General features: G+C 48.4%; 1 protein-coding gene across 1 annotated transcript; it reads right to left on the reverse strand.

The window, feature by feature from the left end:
* Positions 1 to 3,007: 3,007 nt before the first annotated feature.
* Positions 3,008 to 21,614, reverse strand: LOC143815017 (putative gastrointestinal growth factor xP1). Its single transcript, XM_077293796.1, has 3 exons — positions 21,485 to 21,614; positions 4,423 to 4,569; positions 3,008 to 3,981 (listed from the first exon to the last, which is right to left on the reverse strand). Exons 1-3 carry the CDS (start codon positions 21,564 to 21,566, stop codon positions 3,968 to 3,970), a joined length of 243 nt encoding a protein of 80 aa, XP_077149911.1. The 5' UTR covers positions 21,567 to 21,614; the 3' UTR covers positions 3,008 to 3,967.
* Positions 21,615 to 22,302: the final 688 nt, after the last annotated feature.

Here is a 22,302-nt window from a genome sequence, read left to right on the forward strand (position 1 = left end):
CGTCTTAAAAGTAGGGGAGCCCAGACACATTTCCTGCACAGGGGTCCCAAGCTGTCTGTGTCCTCCCCTGGTTCCAGTGGTCAGACCCCCACTGATTAATAACTTATCACCTATCTGCCAGACAGATGATATCTTGATCACCAGGCATTTCCTTTATGGGAATTATTTTACAAACTTAAAGTGGTTGTCCACCATAATTCATTGTTGCATCAGGAGATGACTTGAGCTGATGACGTCCCATCTACACATACCTGGTGGGACGCATGATTCCCAGATATCACTCACGTGTCTTATTTGACAGGTTATGGGTTAGTGGTTGTACTGGTAATATCATTATTTGAGTGCAGAATTTTGGGCCCACTTTAATTTTTTGCCCAGGGCACCATTTTCTCTAAAACTGTTCCTGATTGTGGGACTCCTAAGGGCCGTCATACAGTGTGGGGAGTACTGTACGGACATTATACTGTGCATATGGGAGCTGTGTGGGACAGAATACTGTGAATATGGGAGCTATGGAGGCATCATACTGTGTGTAGGGGAGCTGTAGGCCTGTCATACTGTATATAGAGGAATTGTGGGGATATCATACTGTGCAGAGTGGAATGGCAGGGGCATTATACTGTGCATGGGGGAGTTGTGGGTCTATCGTAATGTACGGTATATAGGGAAATTGTGGAAATATCATACTGTGCAGAGTGGAATAGAAGGGTCAGAGGAGTAGCTAGGGTTTTGGTTCTGGGGGGGTGACATTTCTGAGAGGGCCCCTAATAGTGGATGTAGGAGAACCTCAGCAGATGACTCCACTGTTGCTAAAAATAATCTCTATACATAAACCAAGACTGATATTATGGCCATATGGTCAGTAGTAAATACCAGTCCCATGGAACATATAAGAGATCACAGCACAGTTATAGATGGTGACTTACCACTGACATTCTTTCTGATGGAATCATTTGCTTTTCCCCTCTTTTCCACCTGGCCCAGACAGACATGACAACTTCTCCAGCCAGGACTTGTCTGCAGAGAATTCAACAAAGACACATTTCACGTCTCATATTTTCAGCACAAGCGCCTTATCCTGCTGATACCCCAATACTGTGCCTCTGCCATATGTGTCCCTATTACTGCACCTGCTGTGTGGTTCTCTGTGCCTTCTAAATTCTAAAGTACCCTTCTAGAATATAGTAATGCCGGGTGCAAGTGCCCTAGAAACCAGTGCTCACATTCTGCCCCCTAGAAAGTAATAATGCCCTGTGTGCCCCTTTGACAGCCACAGTAACCTGAGTTTCCGTATAACAATAAGTGCCCACTTTACATTTAATAAAGTCCCGAGTATGATGCAGACTCTATAGTACAATGCAGCCCTAAATAGGCAGACTCTATATGGTGTAATGCAGCCCCATAGGCAGACTCTATAGTATAATGCAGCCCCCCATAGGCAGACTCTATAGTAAAATGCAGCCCCCCATAGGCAAACTCTATATTGTATAATGGACCCCCAAAGACAGACTCTATATTATAATGCAGCTCCCCATAGACTGACTCTATAGTACAATGCATTCCCCCATAGGCAGAGTCTATAGTATAATGCAGGCCCCCATAGGCAGATTCTATAATATAATGCACCCCCCTCTATATACTATAATGTACTCCACGTAGGCAGACTCTATATTGTATAATGCACCCCCATAGGCAGACTCTATAGTATAATGCACTCCCAATAGGCAAACTACATAGTATAATGCACCCACCTCTATATAGTATAATGTACTCCACATAGGCAGACTCTATATTGCATATATTAGAGGGTGTCACTCAGTTGTAATCAAGATTACCTAGTTAGGGGCCACTCAGAAGTTTTGCCCCCTGAACCAAAACCCTAGCTACGCCTCTGAGTGAGTATAATGCACTCAACATAGGTTTCCATATATTATAAAGCATCCCATAAGCCTCTATGGTATAAAGCAGCCCCTCATAGGCAGACTCTATAGTATAATGCAGCCCCCCATAGGCAGACTCTATAGTATAATGCACCCCCATAAAAACAATAAATAAATACTCACCTCTCCTCTTCATTCCTCCGGTGCTCTGAGCACCCACACATCTCCCTACAGCGGGTGTTGAGTTGTGACATCATCGCGCCCGCTGTTAGTGTCTGTATCAGGGACGTCAGACGCTGACAGGGGGATGATGGGAGAGGCAGCGTAACGCTCCCTCTCTCATCAATGCGGTCAACTGTATCAGCATCTAGCCAATACAGTTGCACTTGTGATGACGGGCAGGTGGGGCCCACTGCTGGCACCGGGCCCTCCCACCTGCTCAGGGGCCCCATAGTGACCGGGTGGCAGTGCTGCTAGATCGATTCTCCCTGCTCTGCTACAGAGTATAACTTTATGGGTGCGCTGTGCATGCCGATACAGTTCCAGTAACATAGCTTCAGGTGGGCTCCCTCGGAGCACGGGGCCTGGGGCGACCCCCTCTGCCCCACTGGTAGCTATGTTACTGGTAGGGTCATTATACTGTGTATGGGGGAGTTGTGGGCACATTATATTGTGTATAGGGGAGATGTACAAAGGGGCTTGAGTAACATTATTAAATGTTAGATGGACACATTGTTATAGTGGCACTCAGGGTATTATTACTGTCAAGGGGACACACGGGGCATTATTACTTTCTAGGAGGGCAAAATGTGGACACTGTTTTCTAGGGCACTTGCACAGAGCATTAATATTTTCTAAAGGGCAATTTTACCATCTAGAGGGCATAAAGAAGACATTATACTTTGTAAGGGGCACAGTGGTGGCATTAGTATGTGGGGCAGTAAGACCTGTTGTCAGCAGCCGCTCAGTATTGGGGTATCAGCAGGATGAGGGGTTTATGCAGGTTGGGGATAGATGGAGACAGTGCCTGAAATTTGTTGTAATCTCTGCTGTAAAGTGGACCCATTTTGATTTTTGAGGCCCCCTATGTATACCACTTATATTACAAAAAAAATTGCGAAACGTGTCTAATTGGATCTTTATTACTTTACATAAGTGCCAGGCTGTAAGGGTACCGTCACACAGTGCAATTTTGATCGCTACGACGGCACGATTCGTGACGTCGCAGCGTCGTATGATTATCGCTCCAGCGTCGTAGACTGCGGTCACACTTTGCAATCACGGCGCTGGAGCGATGCCGAAGTCCCCGGGTAACCAGGGTAAACATCGGGTTACTAAGCGCAGGGCCGCGCTTAGTAACCCGATGTTTACCGTGGTTACCAGCGTAAAAGTAAAAAAAACCAAACCGTACATACTCACCATCTGATGTCCGTCAGGTCCCTTGCCGTCTGCTTCCTGCTGTGACTGAGTGCCGCCGTACAGTGAGAGCGCAGCACAGCAGTGACGTCACCGCTGTGATCTGCTCTCACTTTCCGGCCGGCAGACAGTCAGAGCGGGAAGCGGACGGCAAGGGACCTGACGGACATCAGATGGTGAGTATGTACGTTTTTTTTTTTTTTTACTTTTACGCTGGTAACCACGGTAAACATCGGGTTACTAAGCGCGGCCCTGCGCTTAGTAACCCGATGTTTACCCTGGTTACCAGCGAACGCATCGCTGGATCGCTGTCACACACAACGATCCAGCGATGACAGCGGGAGATCCAGCGACGAAAGAAAGTTTCAAACGATCTGCTTCGACGTACGATTCTCAGCAGGGTCCCTGATCGCAGTAGCGTGTCAGACACTGCGAGATCGTAACGATATCGCTAGAACGTCACGAATCGTGCCGTCGTAGCGATCAAAATTGCACTGTGTGACAGTACCCTAATGCATTTAGAAAGAGGGAAAGTCTTTTACAATGTGAAATCTTATCAGGCAGAGATAGTTCTCCGATTGTTCCATCCGTGAAGATATGAAACATGATGACGATCGTGACTTATTGCATTTCTTCCATTGGCAGAGACCGGGTTGTCCATCAGAATCTGATTAAAACTCGCATTCTATAGAAGAAAAACAGCCATGAGTATTTAGCGTTAAATGAGGGCACTGGATATGTAATGAAAGCTAAAATCCAAAAAATTAAACCATTACAATTTCCAAGTTCTACTGCATAAAAGTAACTTTAAAAAAAGAAAAAAAAATATATATATATATATATATATATATATATATATATATATATATATATATATATATTTATATATATAAATAATCAAAATCTGCCTTTTTTCTCCAAAACTTAAAACTCTAGTAAGTTTGTTTGTCCATTGGTCTCATTGAAATTAAAAGAGCTGAGCTGCAGTACCAGAGACAACCAGGGAACAAGGATGGCGCTGTTTTCCCATTCTACGTTCTCATGCAACCATTGACCACAGATGAAACTTGGGTACAATGAGACTATGGGACGTTGTTTTGAGTCTGCACAATTCTTTAAATCTTACCTTCATTTGGGTGAGGATAGAAGCACCAGATGGCATCATAGTCCATATCGTTATAGCAGCAATTCTTCGCCATACATTGTTCCGCTGTGATGCCGGGTTCTCCACAATTCACTCTTGAAAATGGGGTAACGGAGCATTGAACTTCATCTAAAAATGATAAAAAAATCATGTATGGTAAGCTCAGAGTCAGGCGGCAGCTGTAAAGGAGGTTATAGGTAGGGTTGAGCTAATCGGTTTTTGGTAAATTGAATTTGCCTCGAATATTCTAAAAAAATTCAGATTTTTCCTCAGTCCGAAATTTTTTATGATCCAAAATCATCAAAATGGCGTCTTATTTTTCTGAGTTGCAGAGTTTTGGAAAAGGTGTTAAACCAACTGATATTTATCGTGCCTTACCTGTCTTTCAACTGCCGCAGCCCAATATCTGGTCCTCTTTTTTCCTCCAGCATGGTAGATCCACTTTGGGCATCTTCCTTCTGCTCCAAAAAAAAGCCCTTCACATCAAGATTTGACATGCTCCTCCCAAGGGGCTGGTGAGGCCTCAGTTGAAGCAACCCATGTCATGATGTTAGATGCCAGGAAGATATCCAAAGACAGCATTGAACGCTGGAGGAAAGAAGAGGTCCGACGAGTGGGCTGCGGCAGGGAGGGATGGTGGGCTGGGGCGGGGGAGGCCAGGTCAGTGACATTTTTCTTTTTTCCTTACACCCTATATTTGTTAAGCTCTGGGGTCTACAAAGGCCATAAAGAATAATAAGGAACATTCAACCCAAATCAAACTTTTTTTTTGCTAATTTCAAGCAAACTGATGAATTGAAATTTTCAGCAAATTTTGCTCATTTCTACTTAAAGGAAATTAAGTGACAGCCACTGAATAAAACTTAGATACTTGATAAAACACTTGTGTTCCAATAATTAATTTCCCTAAGCCTATATTAACATAATATATACAGACATCAGACGATGAAGATACCTATATGTCTCTTATAACTTATTGTTACAAGCAAAATACAATGCTTGTATTACACACGTGGTATCACAGGTTCTGCTTCCTTCCCCTGGGTCCACTGCCCTTTGTTGTGCTCCACATCGGATCTATTTAAGGCCCATTTAAGTACACATCTGTGTCTTTGGATTGAGACTCTAGACCTCTAGACGTCTGCCTTATCTGCATACTGTCCTTTTACTTGCTTCCTTCCCTTCTGTGTTCCACTTCATCCAGCCTGCTGCTCCTGAGATGCCTGAGCATGACTAGTCCTCGCTGCCCACGCACCTTTCTACCTGCTGCATCAATGTCTGGTGTTTGTGTGTCCACCCAAACCTGAGGCTTAGAGGGTCTACCTCACCTATTGAACCTGACAGTTTATGCCTTTCAACATTAAATATGTGTTTCAGCAGGGCCGGCTCTAAACCTTCTTGACCCCCTAACCAGGGCGTGATCTGGTGGAAACACAAGGTAGAAGGGTCTTTGAGTAAGGAATGGTTATGTTTGGGTAGATTCAAGAAGGTCAGTCGAAATATAACATGTCAAGGGCTCTTTGGTTGGTGTATGCAGGGGAGGATGTAGAGTGATGGACAGAAGGAGTCATAAAGTAACAGAGGTTCGGTGGGGGGAAGTGGCACAGGGATGATACATAAGATTTAAGGAGCCCTATGGGTTAAGTTTGAGTTAAGGGGAACACAAGGTTGCAAGGACTCTGTGGATCAGGTCCACTAAAACATGTCAATTAGAAGAGTCTCTGCAGGGGAGGAGCTGTGTGGGAATAATAGGACACCATTGTTCCACTCCAGTAAAGCCCTTATACAGTAACTTTACCATCCTTGCTTTCTCTCACGGAAAATTAAGGACAGTCACAGGCAAAAAAAGACCTCTCATGAGTAGTCAATTCTGCTGCTACCACTTGGAATATTTTAGAGAACAGTGCCCCCTAATCTTGGGATGTCGAAAGAGAATGGTCTTAGAATGGTGGTATGTAGTGTTGAGCGATACTTTCCGATATCGGAAAGTATCGGTATCGGAAAGTATCGGCCGATACCGTCAAAATATCGGATCTAATCCGATACCGATACCCGATCCCAATGCAAGTCAATGGGACGAAAATATCGGAATTAAAATAAACCCTTTATAAACTTGTAGGTTCATTCTACATGAAGGAAAACAACTAAGAATAATGTAGGATGTATTGGGGGACGTGGCGGAGACATTAAAGGCACAGAGGTTTAGCCCAATGTAATAGAATAGCAGGATTTTGGTTTTTTTTATGACGTTCGGCGGTAGAAAGATTTTGACTATGTTAATTTTTTACTTATTTTTGTCAGATATTGATGTTTCACTACTTCCACGCCCTTCACCTTCTTTTTTACTTCTCCCACACTTTCTTCTTCATTATCCTCATCATCAGCTTCTTTGACATCAACTTCTTCACCTTATTCATCTTCTTCTTCATCTTCTACCTATTATTTTTTTGGTTACATTGTTCATATTCTTTTTATTTTACTATTATCTTCATCATATTCTACTTCTTCATCATATTCTTATTTGTGACAGGCATTCCCGTAGTTGTTATCTATAAAAGTTTGAAGATTACACCTTCCGTTCTGCCTGTCACAAAAGAGTTACATTTGTCCGCGTTCAGTTTGGCCTGCAGCATCAGGCTTTATCCAGGGGCACCACGAGGAGGAACGGACTCACCCCCATACACTGCTTAGTCTTCTTCTGCTTATAATTTAGATAATATTTTTTGCTCTGATATTTAGTGTTATGCTTAATGTTCTTCTGCTCTTTGTTCTGCAGCCTCTTGTTCTTCTGCTTCTCGGTCTTCCAGGTCGTCGTCGTCTCCAGGGTCGTCGTCTCCGGGGTCGTCGTCATCGGGGTGGTCTTCAGGGTCGTCGTCTCCGGGGTCGTCGTCATCGGGGTGGTCTTCAGGGTCATCGTCTCCAGGGTCGTCGTCATCACGGTGGTTGTCGTCTCTGGTGTCGTCGTCATCTTAGGGGTGGTCTTCCGGGTCATCGTGTTTAGTCTCTTGAACTTGGAAATGTAGCAGAAGGTACAAGAAGGCTGAGAAAATGCCGAGAACCAGCTGATGGAACTGGAACTCGGATGGCTACCCGAAGGTCCAAGAGCCAATGGAACTACCGAGGACCAGCTGACGTTACTGGAACCCGGTTACTAAGCAGGAGGTACCTGTGCTGAAAGCACTACCAAGGACCACCTGACGTTGGTGGAACTCGGATACCCAGAGGGAGGCACCTAAGCCAAAGGCTCTGCCCGGAACCAGCTGACGGTACTGGAACCAGGATGGGGAGCAGAAGGTACAAGAGCAAAAGACACTGCCGAGAACCAGCTGACGGTGCTGGAACCCGGATGGGTAGCCGAAGGTCCAAGAGCCAATGGAACTACCGAGGACCAGCTGACGTTACTGGAACCCGGTTACTAAGCAGGAGGTACCCGTGCCTGAAAGCACTACCAAGGACCACCTGATGTTGGTGGAACTCGGATACCCAGAGGGAGGCACCTAAGCCAAAGGCTCTGCCCGGAACCAGCTGACGGTACTGGAACCAGGATGGGGAGCAGAAGGTACAAGAGCAAAAGACACTGCCGAGAACCAGCTGACGGTGCTGGAACCCGGATGGGTAGCCGAAGGTCCAAGAGCCAATGGAACTACCGAGGACCAGCTGACGTTACTGGAACCCGGTTACTAAGCAGGAGGTACCCGGGCCTGAAAGCACTACCAAGGACCACCTGACGTTGGTGGAACTCGGATACCCAGAGGGAGGCACCTAAGCCAAAGGCTCTGCCCAGAACCAGCTGACGGTACTGGAACCAGGATGGGGAGCAGAAGGTACAAGAGCAAGTGTCTGCGTGGCTTTTGCAGGACACGATGCCGGCTGCACAGCAGGGGAACAGCTGGCGGTGCTGAACCCCACTGACACATTGGCTGGTGTTTTTCTCTGTGCAGCTAGCAGTACCGGGCCCCAACTGGCGGTGTTAGAGCCCGGGGTCAGCAGGAGGAGGAGATGGAGCAGAGTGTAGGCCGAAGCCTGCACTGGCGGCAGCTTTGGGTCTGTTGTGCCTGCGTGGCAGTTGCAGGACACGTTGCCGGCTGCACAGCAGGGGAACAGCTGGCGGTGCTGAACCCCACTGACACATTGGCTGGTGTTTGGCTCTGTGCAGCTAGCAGTACCGGGCCCCAACTGGCGGTGTTGGAGCCCGGGCTCTGCAGGGGGAGCAGAGTGTAGGCCGAAGCCTACTTGAACCAATTTCAAAGGTAACCTTTAACCCCCCCTCAGGGGTTACAAAGTAGAAGAGCCACAGCTTATGCAGCAGTAGTGCTGCACAAGTCAAAGGTTGCTCTTTTAATTTTGCTCCTTGCACACGCTGAATGAAACACGTATAACATTTAGCCCTTTATACAGTCAAACTGTGTTGGAGGCGCGAGTTCCCTTTGTAATGAGACGCAGCACAGATGTCAAGAATCCCACCTTGGTGCTGGGTGCAGCCTCCTGAGCGTTGTTATTTGCTGTACAGGAGTCTGCGCTGTCGTGTTATCCCCTGGCCTAGCGCTGTTAGCGCTGCCCATCTTCTGACCTCATTTAATGTCGGCCGGTGCGGTTCGCGATGACCATGAATCCCAGCCCCGCAGTGTCTTAACATTGTTAAAACACTGCGGGGCTGGGATTCATGGCCTGGCGCAGCACATATGTTCGCCTCTCGCACTCGGGTCCTTACACCCGCTTCAGACTGTGCGGCGTCAGCTGATCCCTTATCGCATGCCGCGGCCATGAAGCCGCACAGTCTGAAGAAGGCGGAAGGAGATGAGGGACAGGCGAAGTGATGCACCGCTCATGCCCATCAATCACACCCTCGCAGTCCCAAGAAATAAGACACCGAAGGGCGTTGTGTGGGTCAGGGCGGCCGCAGAGGCGCAGGCAGCCAAACAATGATGCCAGAAGACGGGCAGCGCTACCAAGGGGGTTGCAGCGTGTCATTACAAAGGAAAGTCACACCACCGGGACGGTTAAATGGTCACACAGAGGACACATTTTAGACGTGTTTTCAGTTCCACATGTGCGAGGAGAATACGTTTATGAGCCACCTTGCACACATGCAGCATTACTGTCGTACAAGGTGGCTGTAAAACGTAAAAACGCCTGGGGGAGGGGGGACAGGTTTCCTTCAATTTCAGTTCTTGTGTCTGCGTGGCTGTTGCAGGACACGTTGCCGGCTACACAGCAGGGGAACAGCTGGCGGTGCTGAACCCCACTGACACATTGGCTGGTGTTTGGCTCTGTGCAGCTAGCACATCTGGGCCCCAACTGGCGGTGTTAGAGCCCAGGGTCAGCAGGAGGAGGAGAGGGAGCAGAGTGTAGGCCGAAGCCTGCACTGGAGCAAGTTGAAAGGGAAACTTTAACCCCCCCCCAGGCGTTTGTAGCTGAAAGAGCCATCGTGTACAGCACTAATGCTGGAAAAGGTAAACTTAGCTCTTTTAATTATGGTCCTTGCACATGCTGAACCTAACACTTATAAAAAGTGTCCCCTCCTACCGTGATACCGTCCGGTAGGTGGAACTTTCCTTTGTGATGTGACGCAGCACAGACGTCATTCTTAACCCCTTGGCGCCGTGCGCCGCCTCCTCAGCATTGTTTGAATCAGTCCCGGAGCCTGCGCTGTTAGGTTAGCCCTTCGCCATGCACACATTTTGCGCTGCCCGTCTTCTGACATCATTTGGTGTCAGGCTGGCTGCGCCTGTGCGGCCGCGCTGGCCGAGAGCCCGCCTCGTACTGTCTTCTGATTTAATCCCACTGGGGGCCTGAGATCCATGGACATGCGCAGTGCATATCTGAACCTCCACCTCTCACTCATCTCCCTACGGCTTCTTCTGACTGTGCGGTGTCACGGCCGTGGCATGCTATTAGGGACCAGCTGACACCGAACAGTCTGAAGAAGCCATAGGGAGATGAGTGAGAGGTGGAGGTTCAGATATGCACTGCGCATGTCCATGGATCTCAGGCCCCCAGTGGGATTAAATCAGAAGACAGTACGAGGCGGGCTCTCGGCCAGCGCGGCCGCACAGGCGCAGCCAGCCTGACACCAAATGATGTCAGAAGACGGGCAGCGCAAAATGTGTGCATGGCCAAGGGCTAACCTAACAGCGCAGGCTCCGGGACTGATTCAAACAACGCTGAGGAGGCGGCGCACGGCTCCAAGGGGGTAAGAATGATGGCTGTGCTGCGTCACATCACAAAGGAAAGTTCCACCAACCGTACGGTATCACGGTAGGAGGGGACACTTTTCATAAGTGTTAGGATCAGCATGTGCAAGGAGCACCACGAAAAGAGGCACTTTTTCCCTTTGCATCATTACTGCTGCACAAGGTTGCTCCTTCAGTAACAAACGCCTGGGGGGGGGCAGGTTCCCTTAAATTTAACTTGTTGTGCCTGCGTGGCGGTCGCAGTACACGTTGCCGGCTGCACAGCAGGGGAACAGCTGGCGGTGCTGAACCCCACTAACACATTGGCGAGGTGTTTGGCTCTGTGCGGACAGCACTTCTGGACGGCAACTAGCGGTGTTGGAGCCCAGGGACAGGTGGAGGAGGAGGAGGAGGTGGAGGAGGTAGGAGGGATTGCCACACACACAGCAGGGGAACAGCTGACGTTACTGAACCCCAATAACAGAGGAGGGACTGTCGGGACTGTGCGTACAGCACTACCAGGCAACAACTAGCGGTGTTGGAGCCCAGGGACAGGTGGAGGAGGAGGAGGAGGTGGAGGAGGTAGGAGGGATTGCCACACACACAGCAGGGGAACAGCTGACGTTACTGAACCCCAATAACAGAGGAGGGACTGTTGGGACTGTGCGTACAGCACTACCAGGCAACAACTAGCGGTGTTGGAGCCCAGGGACAGGTGGAGGAGGAGGAGGAGGTGGAGGAGGTAGGAGGGATTGCCACACACACAGCAGGGGAACAGCTGACGTTACTGAACCCCAATAACAGAGGAGGGACTGTCGGGACTGTGCGTACAGCACTACCAGGCAACAACTAGCGGTGTTGGAGCCCAGGGACAGGTGGAGGAGGAGGAGGAGGTGGAGGAGGTAGGAGGGATTGCCACACACACAGCAGGGGAACAGCTGACGTTACTGAACCCCAATAACAGAGGAGGGACTGTCGGGACTGTGCGTACAGCACTACCAGGCAACAACTAGCGGTGTTGGAGCCCAGGGACAGGTGGAGGAGGAGGAGGAGGTGGAGGAGGTAGGAGGGATTGCCACACACACAGCAGGGGAACAGCTGACGTTACTGAACCCCAATAACAGAGGAGGGACTGTCGGGACTGTGCGTACAGCACTACCAGGCAACAACTAGCGGTGTTGGAGCCCAGGGACAGGTGGAGGAGGAGGAGGAGGTGGAGGAGGTAGGAGGGATTGCCACACACACAGCAGGGGAACAGCTGACGTTACTGAACCCCAATAACAGAGGAGGGACTGTCGGGACTGTGCGTACAGCACTACCAGGCAACAACTAGCGGTGTTGGAGCCCAGGGACAGGTGGAGGAGGAGGAGGAGGTGGAGGAGGTAGGAGGGATTGCCACACACACAGCAGAGGAACAGCTGACGTTACTGAACCCCAATAACTGAGGAGGGACTGTCGGGACTGTGCGTACAGCACTACCAGGCAACAACTAGCGGTGTTGGAGCCCAGGGACAGGTGGAGGAGAAGGAGGTGGAGGAGGTAGGAGGGATTGCCACACACACAGCAGGGGAACAGCTGACGTTACTGAACCCCAATAACAGAGGAGCGACTGTTGGGACTGTGCGGACAGCACTTCTGGACGGCAACTAGCGGTGTTGGAGCCCAGGGACAGGTGGAAAAGCAGAGGAACACAATGTAGGCCGAAGCCTGAGAAAGTCAAAAGGGAACCTTTAACCCCCCCCCCCAAGGCGTTTGTAGCTGAAAGAGCCAGCTTGTGCAGCACAAAAGATGCAAAAGGAAAAGGTGGCTCTTTTCATCATGCTCCTTGCAAACACAGAACTAAACACTTATAAAATGTGTCCCCAGAAACCGTGAAACCGTCCCGGAGGTGGGACTTTCCTTCGTAATATGATGCAGCACAGCCGTCATTCCTCCCCCCCGGGCGCCGCGCCCCGGCTCCTCAGCGTAGTTTGATTCCGTCCCGGAGCCTGCGCTGTTATGTTATCCCTTGGCCAGGCACACTTAGCGCTGCCCATCTTCTGACATCATTTGGTGTCAGGCTGGCTGCGCCTGTGCGGCCGCGCTGGCCGAGAGCCCGCCTCGCAGTGTCTTCTGATTTTATCCCACTGTGGGCCTGGGATCCATGGCCATGCGCAGTGCATATCCTCGCCTCTCACTCCCCTCCCTACGGCTTCTTAAGACTGTGCGGTGTCACGGCCGTGGCATGCTATTAGGGACCAGCTGACACCGAACAGTCTGAAGAAGCCATAGGGAGATGAGTGAGAGGTGGAGGTTCAGATATGCACTGCGCATGTCCATGGATCCCAGGCCCCCAGTGAGATTAAATCAGAAGACACTGCGAGGCGGGCTCTCGGCCAGCGCGGCCGCACAGGCGCAGCCATCCTGACACCAAATGATGCCAGAAGACGGGCAGCGCTAAGTGTGCCTGGCCACGGGATAACATAACAGCGCAGGCTCCGGGACGGAATCAAACAACGCTGAGGAGCCGGGGCGCGGCGCCGGGGGGGGAGGAATGACGGCTGTGCTGCGTCATATTACGAAGGAAAGTCCCACCTCCGGGACGGTTTTACGGTATCAGTGGACACATTTTATAAGTGTTAAGTTCTGCGTGTGCAAGGAGCTAAACCAAAATAGCTACCTTTTCCTTGTGCAGCATTACTGCTGCACAAGGAGGCTCTTTCAGTAACAAACGCCTTGGGGGGGGGGGGACAGATTCCCTTACATTTCAGTTGTTGTGTCAGCGTGGCGGTCGCATGACACATTGCCGGCTACACAGCTGGGGATCAGCTGACGTTACTGAAACCCAATAACACTGGGTCGTATGTTTTGACTGTGCTGACGGCACTTCTGAGCCTCAACTGGCGGTGTTGGAGCCCAGGAATTTAAGTTCAGGTGGTAGAAAGATGAACACAACAGGAGACCTGGATAACGTATGCAGTGACCTAATTATTTAATCAGGAGGAGGAGTGGCAAATTCCTGCGAGATCCAGGCCTTGTTCATTTTCAGGAAAGTAAGCCGGTCAACGTTATCGGAGGATAGTCGCATGCGACGGTCAGTTAGTACACCACCTGCAGCACTAAAGACACGTTCCGATAATACACTGGCCGCAGGGCAAGACAGCACCTCCAATGCATACTGGCTTAGCTCTGGCCATGTATCCAGCTTTGAGACCCAAAACTTGAAAGGGGAAGAGCCGTCTGGGAGTACAGCAAGAGGGCAAGACATGTAGTCTGTCACCATCTGACGGAACCGTTGCCTCCTGCTGACTGGAGCCGTCTGTGATGGTGTAGACTTTTGTGGGGGGCACAGAAAACTGTGCCACAGTTGGGCCATACTGGTCTTGCCTTGGGCAGAGGCACTGCTTCTGCTCCCTCTTTGTGCAGAGCCTCCACCACTGCCTGGACGCACTGAGCTGCTTTGGAATGCACTAGCAGCACTTCTCTCAGTTGGAATGGAGAAGATGATGGAATTGACCAGTGTGTCTTGGTACTCCCGCATTTTTCGCTCCCGGTTCAACGGTGTGATGAGGCTTTCTACGTTGTCCCGGTAGCGAGGATCGAGGAGGGTGAACACCCAATAATCAGACATGTTGAGAATGTGGGCGATGCGGCGGTCGTTTCTCAGGCACTGCAGCATGTAATCCACCATGTGCTGCAGACTGCCAACTGCCCAAGAAACGCTGTCCCCTGCTGGAGGCGTGATATCTGCCCGCTCGTCATCACCCCACCCTCGCTGTACACACTGAGTACTGGACAATTCGGTAACTCCCTCCTCTGGACGGATGTCTTCCTCCTCCATTGACTCCTCCTCATCCTCCTCACAAACTGTCCCCTGCCTACGCGTTTGTGAGGAACCACGTGGCGCTGACTGTCCAGAAGATGATGGAAATGCTGAATCCTCATCCTCCACCTCTTCCACAACATCATCCCTTAGCGCTTGCAGTGATTTTTCAAGCAGGCAGATAAGGGGGACAGTCATGCTGACTAGTGCATCATCTGCACTCGCCATCCGCGTGGAATAATCAAAGGGACGCAAAACCTGGCAGACGTCATTCATAGTGGCCCACTCTGTGGTTGTGAAGTCTGTACGGCGCTGACTGCGACTTCTTTGCGCCTGAAGCAGCTGGTACTCCATTACAGCTTGCTGCTGCTCACACAACCGCTCCAACATATGTAACGTGGAATTCCACCTGGTAGGTAGGTCACATATGATGCGATGTTCTGGCAGGCGGTGTCGGCGCTGCAGAGCCGCAATGCGCGCTTTTGCCGTGCTGGAACGCCGCAAGTGAGCACACTCTAGGCGGACCTTGTGCAGCAGTGCATCAAGATCCGGATAGTCCCTCAAAAAGCTCTGCATGACCAAATTGAGCACATGTGCCAGACATGGGATGTGAGTGAGGTTGCCGAGGCCCAGAGCTGCCACCAGATTTCGGCCATTATCACACACTACCATGCCTGGCTGGAGATTCGCTGGCACAAACCACACATTGCTCTCCTGTTTAATGGCATTCCAGAGCTCCTGCGCTGTGTGGCTACGATTCCCCAAAAAAATTAATTTCAAGACGGCCTGTTGACGTTTGGCCACGGCTGTGCTCATGTCGGTCGTAACAGGTACACGTTCATCACGGGTCCATGTGGAGGTGGACTGTGACGGCTCCTGCAGCGATGATTCTGAGGAACTGGTGTAAGAGGAGGAGTCAATGCGTACAGAATGGATTCCTGCAATCCTTGGAGTGGGCAGGACACGTCCTGCGCCACTCGCACGGTCTGTACCCGGCTCAACGACATTAACCCAATGGGCAGTGAGGGAAAGGTATCGCCCCTGTCCATGTTGACTGGTCCACGCATCGGTGGTGAGGTGGACCTTGCTACTGACGGCGTTCAGTAGCGCGTGTTTTATGTGTCCCTCCACATGCTTGTGCAGGGCAGGGACGGCTTGCCTGCTGAAGTAAAAGCGGCTGGGCACATTGTACTGTGGGACTGCCAATGACATCAAGTCACGGAAGCTGTCAGTCTCCACCAGCCTGAATGACAGCATTTCCAGTGACAGAAGTTTGGCAATGCCTGCAGTCAGAGCCTGTGCTCGTGGGTGGTTTGACGAGAAAGGCCGCCTTTTCTCCCATGCCTGTACTACCGATGGCTGTAGACTGGGCTGGGAGTGTGTGGATGACTGGGAAAGTGGTGCTGCGGGTGGAATTACAGCGGGTCTCTGGACAACAGGGCCAGAGGTTCTTCCACGGCGATCCTGGGAGGAAGCTGAACCAGCTGCGTGTGAGCTAGAGGAAGAGGCAACACGAGCTGAAGTGGTGGTAGCTGCCGCTGTTGGTTGGCCTAGCTCTTCAGTGTGTTTTTCTAACTCCGCCGGGTGCCTGTTGCGCACATGTTTCCACATGTTGGAGGTATTGAGGTTGCTGACATTTCGACCTCTTTTGACTTTTTGATGACACACCTTGCATCTGACATAGCAAATGTCATCTGCAACTGTGTCAAAAAAGGACCAGGCACTGCAAGTCTTGGGAGCGCCCTTTTTGGCTTTTGGAAGAGACATGCTCCTAACGGGTGCCAAAGCGGAGGCTGCAGGATCCGCAGTCTTCCCCCTCCCTCTCCCTCTTTGGGCTGTACGGGGAATCTCTTCCTCAGAGCTGCTCCCACCACCTTCCTGTCCCTCACGCCAAGATGGGTCAAGGACTTCATCATCTACACTACCCTCTGCCCCCAACTGCTCCTCCTGGGTAGTCTCAGCAGCAGAGCACGCACCAGTAAGTGGCACCTGAGTGTCATCATCAGCTGATGCGGCCTGCGATGTGGTGACCGGAGCCACTGGCCCACCCGCCTCTTCAGAGGAAGAGAGAAAAAGCTGTTGGGCATCACTGCACCCTGCCTCTTCTTCCATTTCTTCAATGCTGCTTGGCTGGCCCCCTGTTTCCAAGCCAAGAGATTCAGAGAACAGAAGTAGAGACGGCTCCTGTCCTGGGCTCTCTGTCTGCCTGGGCAATTTGGCAGGTGGTGAAGAGACAGATGGCTGCTCTCCAGTGCTCTGTGTCTGAGAGGATGTGGCACTAATTGAAGTTGATGCATTAGCTGCCATCCATCCGACAACGGCTTCAATTTGTTCTTCACGCAGCAGCGGTGTACGGCGCTCTGACACAAAGCTGCGCATGAATGACTGTTGCCTGGTGAAAGTGGGTGCTGATGAGTCACCGGTGCCCGCAGCAGGCACAGAATCCCCACGTCCCCTCCCTGCTCCGCGCCCACGCCCACGCCCACGTGCCTTACTCACTGCCTTCTTCATCTTGGTTGACTGATAAAGATAAGCAGAAAAGTACTAACGGCTTTGTGTGCTTATTCCTGAGCAACTCCTCCTAACAGGTATAAGAAACACTAATTTTCTAAAGTGTGGACTAGACTTTAATATGAGCTAATGTGGCCTACACAAATGTAAAGTGGTGTAACTGGTGTGTTTGGTGAACTTTATTATTTATTTATTTTTTGGGGGCTGAACTGACAACGGATAGAGCTGCAGTCACACGGAGACCGTGCAGACAGACGTAAACGGCGCTGCAAGGCCCAAAAACCCTCCTCTACGTTATCCTATGTAGTGTTTTTCCACAAGTTAGCTGGAGACGGGTGGAAAGACACTAATAGGATTTTTTTGAAAAAATGTGCAGCAGCCTGCACTACTTAAAACAAAATGAAAATTGATTTGGCGGTATGACGCAGTGAAGAACCCTGAGCTGGAGACAACCAGGCTATGGCTGCTCACAGACTACAGGGCGAGCTGCAGTCACACGGAGACCGTGCAGACAGCCGTAAACGGCGCTGCAAGGCCCAAAAACCCTCCTCTACGTTATCCTATGTAGTGTTTTTCCACAAATTAGCTGGAGACGGGTGGAAAGACACTAATAGGAATTTTTTGAAAAAATGTGCAGCAGCCTGCACTACTTAAAACAAAATGAAAATTGATTTGGCGGTATGACGCAGTGAACAACCCTGAGCTGGAGACAACCAGGCTATGGCTGCTCACAGACTACAGGGCGAGCTGCAGTCACACGGAGACCGTGCAGACAGCCGTAAACGGCGCTGCAAGGCCCAAAAACCCTCCTCTACGTTATCCTATGTAGTGTTTTTCCACAAATTAGCTGGAGACGGGTGGAAAGACACTAATAGGAATTTTTTGAAAAAATGTGCAGCAGCCTGCACTACTTAAAACAAAATGAAAATTGATTTGGCGGTATGACGCAGTGAACAACCCTGAGCTGGAGACAACCAGGCTATGGCTGCTCACAGACTACAGGGCGAGCTGCAATCACACGGAGACCGTGCAGACAGCCGTAAACGGCGCTGCAAGGCCCAAAAACCCTCCTCTACGTTATCCTATGTAGTGTTTTTCCACAAATTAGCTGGAGACGGGTGGAAAGACACTAATAGGATTTTTTTTAATAAATTAGCAGCAGACTACACTACTTGAAAAAAAAAAAAAAAAGAACAGTATGAGGCAATGAACCACCCTCCCTGAACTGAATACAACCAGCTATGGATGGCCTATGTGGCTGCACTCAGACTAGAGAGTGGGCTGCACTCACACACACACACACACACAGACCTTGCAGATCGCTGTGAAAACAGCGCTACAAGGCAAAAGCAAGGTGAATAGTAGGTGAACACAGCGGTTGCTAAATTAGCCTTTGGAAAGCACAAAGAAGCAAATCGCTATCTCTAAACTGTCCCTCAGTCAGCAAACAGCGTCCTGTCACTAACTGAATTCACAGCAGAGTGATCGCAAAATGGCGCCAGCGACTTTTAAACTGCATCATGACATCATTTCAGCAGCCAATCACAGCCTTGCCAGTAGTTTCATGCCCTCCATGCTAAACAGGATGTGCCCACACTTGGAATCATTCTCATTGGCTGAATTTCGGAATTTTGAATCTTGGAACTTCCGATTCCGGTATCCGATACGCGGCAAGTATCGGAATCCCGGTATCGGAATTCCGATACAGCAAGTATCGGCCGATACCCGATACTTGCGGTATCGGAATGCTCAACACTAGTGGTATGGTTATGAAAAAATATTATCCGCAAAGACCATTTTCAAAAGTTGGTAACTTAAAGATGTTGTGCCAAGTTTGGAGATTATCCACAATCCGTAAGAATGTAGAAGATCATCTAACTCTCTGCCCTCGATATCTCTGGAGGTCCCATACAGAATGAATGGAGCAGAAGTGCACATGATTGAACACCACTGCATTAACAAAAGGGTCTTCACAGCCCCGATTCCCAGAATTGATGGGAATCCCAGCATTCGGGACAACCAGTGATCAGGAAGTCTATACAAAGCTTTATACAATGCCTTGGTAAAAAAATATTCATATGCAAGAAACTTTTCCACATTTTTTGATGTTACACCCACAAACTTACAGTGGCATGTTAAAGTTTTGGCACCCCTGGTCAAAATTTCTCTTATTATGAACAGTTTAGCAAGTTTGGCACCCTGGGAGATCTGTGTGCTCAGATAACTTTGACCAATATTTCAGACCTTAATTAGCCTGTTAGGGTTATGGCTTGTTCACCTTCATCATTAGGAAAGGTCAGGTGATGCAAATTTCCCAGCTTTATAAAAACCCAGCCTCCTCTAACCTTGTGCCAAAAAACAGTAGCCAAGAGTTCTTCCAAGCATCTGCCTAGCACTCTGAAAATGAAAATGGTGGAGGCCCACAAAGCAGGAGAAGGCTATAAGAAGATAGCAAAGCGATTTCAAGTTGCCCTTTCCTGAGTTAGAAAGGTATGTAATTAAAAAATGGCCGTTACCAGGAACAGTGGAGGTCAAGATAAGGTCTTGAAAACCAGGGAAAATTTCAGTGAGTTCTGCTCATATGATTGCTCGAGAGGCAAATCAGAACCCCCGTTTGACTGCAAAAGACCTTCACAAAGATTTAGCAGACTATGGAGTTGTAGTACATTGTTCTACTGTTCAGAGACACCTGCACAAATATGACCTTTATGAAAAAGTCATCAGAAGAAAACCTCTCCTGCGTCCTCACCATAAAATTCAGTGTCAGAAGTATGCAAAAGAACATCTAAATAAGCCTGATGCATTTTGAAAACATGTCATGTGGACTGATGAGGTTAAAATAGAACTCTTTGGCCACAATGATCAAAGATATGTGTGAAGAAAAAATGGAAAAGAATTTCAGAAAAATCACATCTCACTAACCATTAAACATGGGGGTGGATTAATCATGCTTTGGGGTTGAGTTGCAGCCAATGGCACAGAGAATATTTCATGGGTAGAGGGAAAAATGGATTCAATTAAATTTCAACAATTTCTTGATGCAAACATAACACCATCTGTGGAAAAGAGGATGGCTTCTACAAATGGATAATGATCCTAAACACACATCACAATCCACAATAGATGACTTCAAAAGGCACAAGCTAAAGGTTTTACAATGGCCATCACAGTCCCCTGATCTGAGCATCATTGAAAATCTGTGACTAGACGTCAAAATAGCAGAGAATGCAAGACAACCCAGGAATCTCAAAGAACTGGAAGAATCTTCCAAAGAAGAATGGATGAAAATCCCTGAAACAAGAATTGAAAGACTCTCGTCTGGCTACAAAAAAACTTTTACAAGCTGTGATACTTTCAAAAGGAGGGGCTATTAGGTACTAACTATGCAGGGTGTCCAAACTTTTACATTGGCCTATTTTCCTTTTTGTAATTTTTAAAATGTAAAATATGACAATATATATTTGCCTGAAATACAAAGGAAATGTGTCATCGTTAACTTTAGGCCTTTTATAGATAATTTCATCTTCAAGTTGCTTAACGGTTCACAATAACAGTCATTTTGACCAAGGGTGCACAAACTTTTATATGCCACTGTAATTTTATTGGGATTCTATGTGACATCAACACAAAGTAACAAGTATTTGTGAAGTGTAAAGGGTTTTCTAATTATTTTAAATATATAAATCTGAAAATTGTGCCATGCATTAGTATTGAGCCCCTGTGAGTCAATACTTTGTTGGTGTACGTTTCACTGCAATTACGGTGCTGCTGCAGTCTTTTAGGGTCTGTCTGTCCCAGTTTTCATATCTAAAGGTGACATCTTTGCCCCTTCTTCTTTTCACACTCGCTCTCGCTCAGTGAGATTGGATGGATTCATCTGTGAATAGCAATTTTCACATCTTGTCACAGATTCTCCCTCGGATTTAGGTCTGGACGGTGACTGGACCATTCACACACATAAATATGCTTTGATCTAAACCCTCCATTGTAGCTTTGGCCAGATGCTTAGGGTTGTTGTCCTGCTGGAAGGTGAATCTCGCCCCAGTCTTAAGTCTTTTGTAGCCTCTAACAGGATTACCTCCATGATTGCCCTGTATTTAGCTCTATTCATCTTCCTATCAACTCTGACCAGCATCCCTATCTCTGCCCCGCTGAAGAAAAGCCTCCACACAGAATTATGATGCCACCACCATGTGTGACGGTGGGGATGGTGTTTTCAGGGTAATGTGCAGTGCTAGTTTTATTCAATGCAAAGCACTTTGCATTTAGCCCAAAAAGTTCTACTTTGGTCTCATCTGACCAGATCACCTTTTTTTCTACATGCCATATAGGGGGGCAGCTAGCAACGGTAAAAAGGTTCACCTTCCAACAGGACAACAACCCTAAACAACCTACCAGAGCTGCAATCAATGATTTACATCTGATCTTCAGTAACCCAAAATATCCTAATAAAGTACTTTCACACAGATAAACTAGAAAACCATATGAAATACTCTTTGACAACTTTATAGCAACTTTATATAGTAATATATTTTATAAACAAATGTGGATAACTTACTTGGCGCATTCTGACCATGTACGAAGCTGGAGGACCCAACGATGAGGGCGATGGCAAATAAGCAAAACACCTTGTAGTTCATGGCTGGTCTCCTCACTTGGTGTTGCCTGTTGATGGTTGGAGTCGAGAGTAGAATGGACGAGTCTTACGGGAATTAACTTTATATTCTTAGTTGTTTGCTATGTCTTTTCAGGTTATGTTTATTAGGGTGGGTCTGTCAAAATGTTGGTTAACACAATGGTCTCTTGTTGTAGGCCTTTGTTTTGGCACAGTGCACGTCCAGTTGGTCACAATCTTTTCCATCTTATCTGGAGTAAATATTTGCCAATTCCAATATTATTTTGGGAAAGAAATTCGAGTGATTTCCAAACAGCCCAAAATATGATGCCATAAGTGTGCAAAAGACCCGAGAGTCAATACCTACTGACGCAGACTGAACTAGCTTTATTGTCTCCATTTGAGCTTTGTTTGTAGACATTCAAACATATGGCTCTTAAAGGAACTTTAGTAATACAGCGTTTCCTGTAGTAGTTTTTCATTGTTTTGATCTGCTTGTGTTATATCGTTGATTTTTCTCTGAAGAGGTATTTTGCATATTTAAATTTCCCAAAAGAGCATTGCATGGCCTTTAAGTCTCCTTACACAGCCATGTCAAGCACGTCACTCACCACAAGGAGAGATGTCACCCCTTGGACCCCAGTAAGAGGTCTCTCATACAGCCTAATTAGATCAGAGGAGAAACATTATCCCGAATCATGTCTCTACAAATAAATATTGTGTATGGCTTTTATCATAAGGGCACAGGTGCACACGGCCGT

The sequence above is a fragment of the Ranitomeya variabilis genome, chromosome 3 (assembly GCF_051348905.1).
Source record: "Ranitomeya variabilis isolate aRanVar5 chromosome 3, aRanVar5.hap1, whole genome shotgun sequence".
NCBI classification, from domain to species: Eukaryota; Metazoa; Chordata; class Amphibia; order Anura; family Dendrobatidae; genus Ranitomeya; species Ranitomeya variabilis.

What these genes read in the sequence shown, in the direction of transcription:
- LOC143815017 (XM_077293796.1), bottom strand. Translation starts at nt 21,566, where the DNA reads ATGAACTACAAGGTGTTTTGCTTATTTGCCATCGCCCTCATCGTTGGG. An exon ending in ACATGGTCAGAATGCGCCAA is followed by an intron (nt 4,570 to 21,484) that starts GTAAGTTATCCA and finishes TATCATTTTTAG; the next exon opens with ATGAAGTTCAATGCTCCGTT.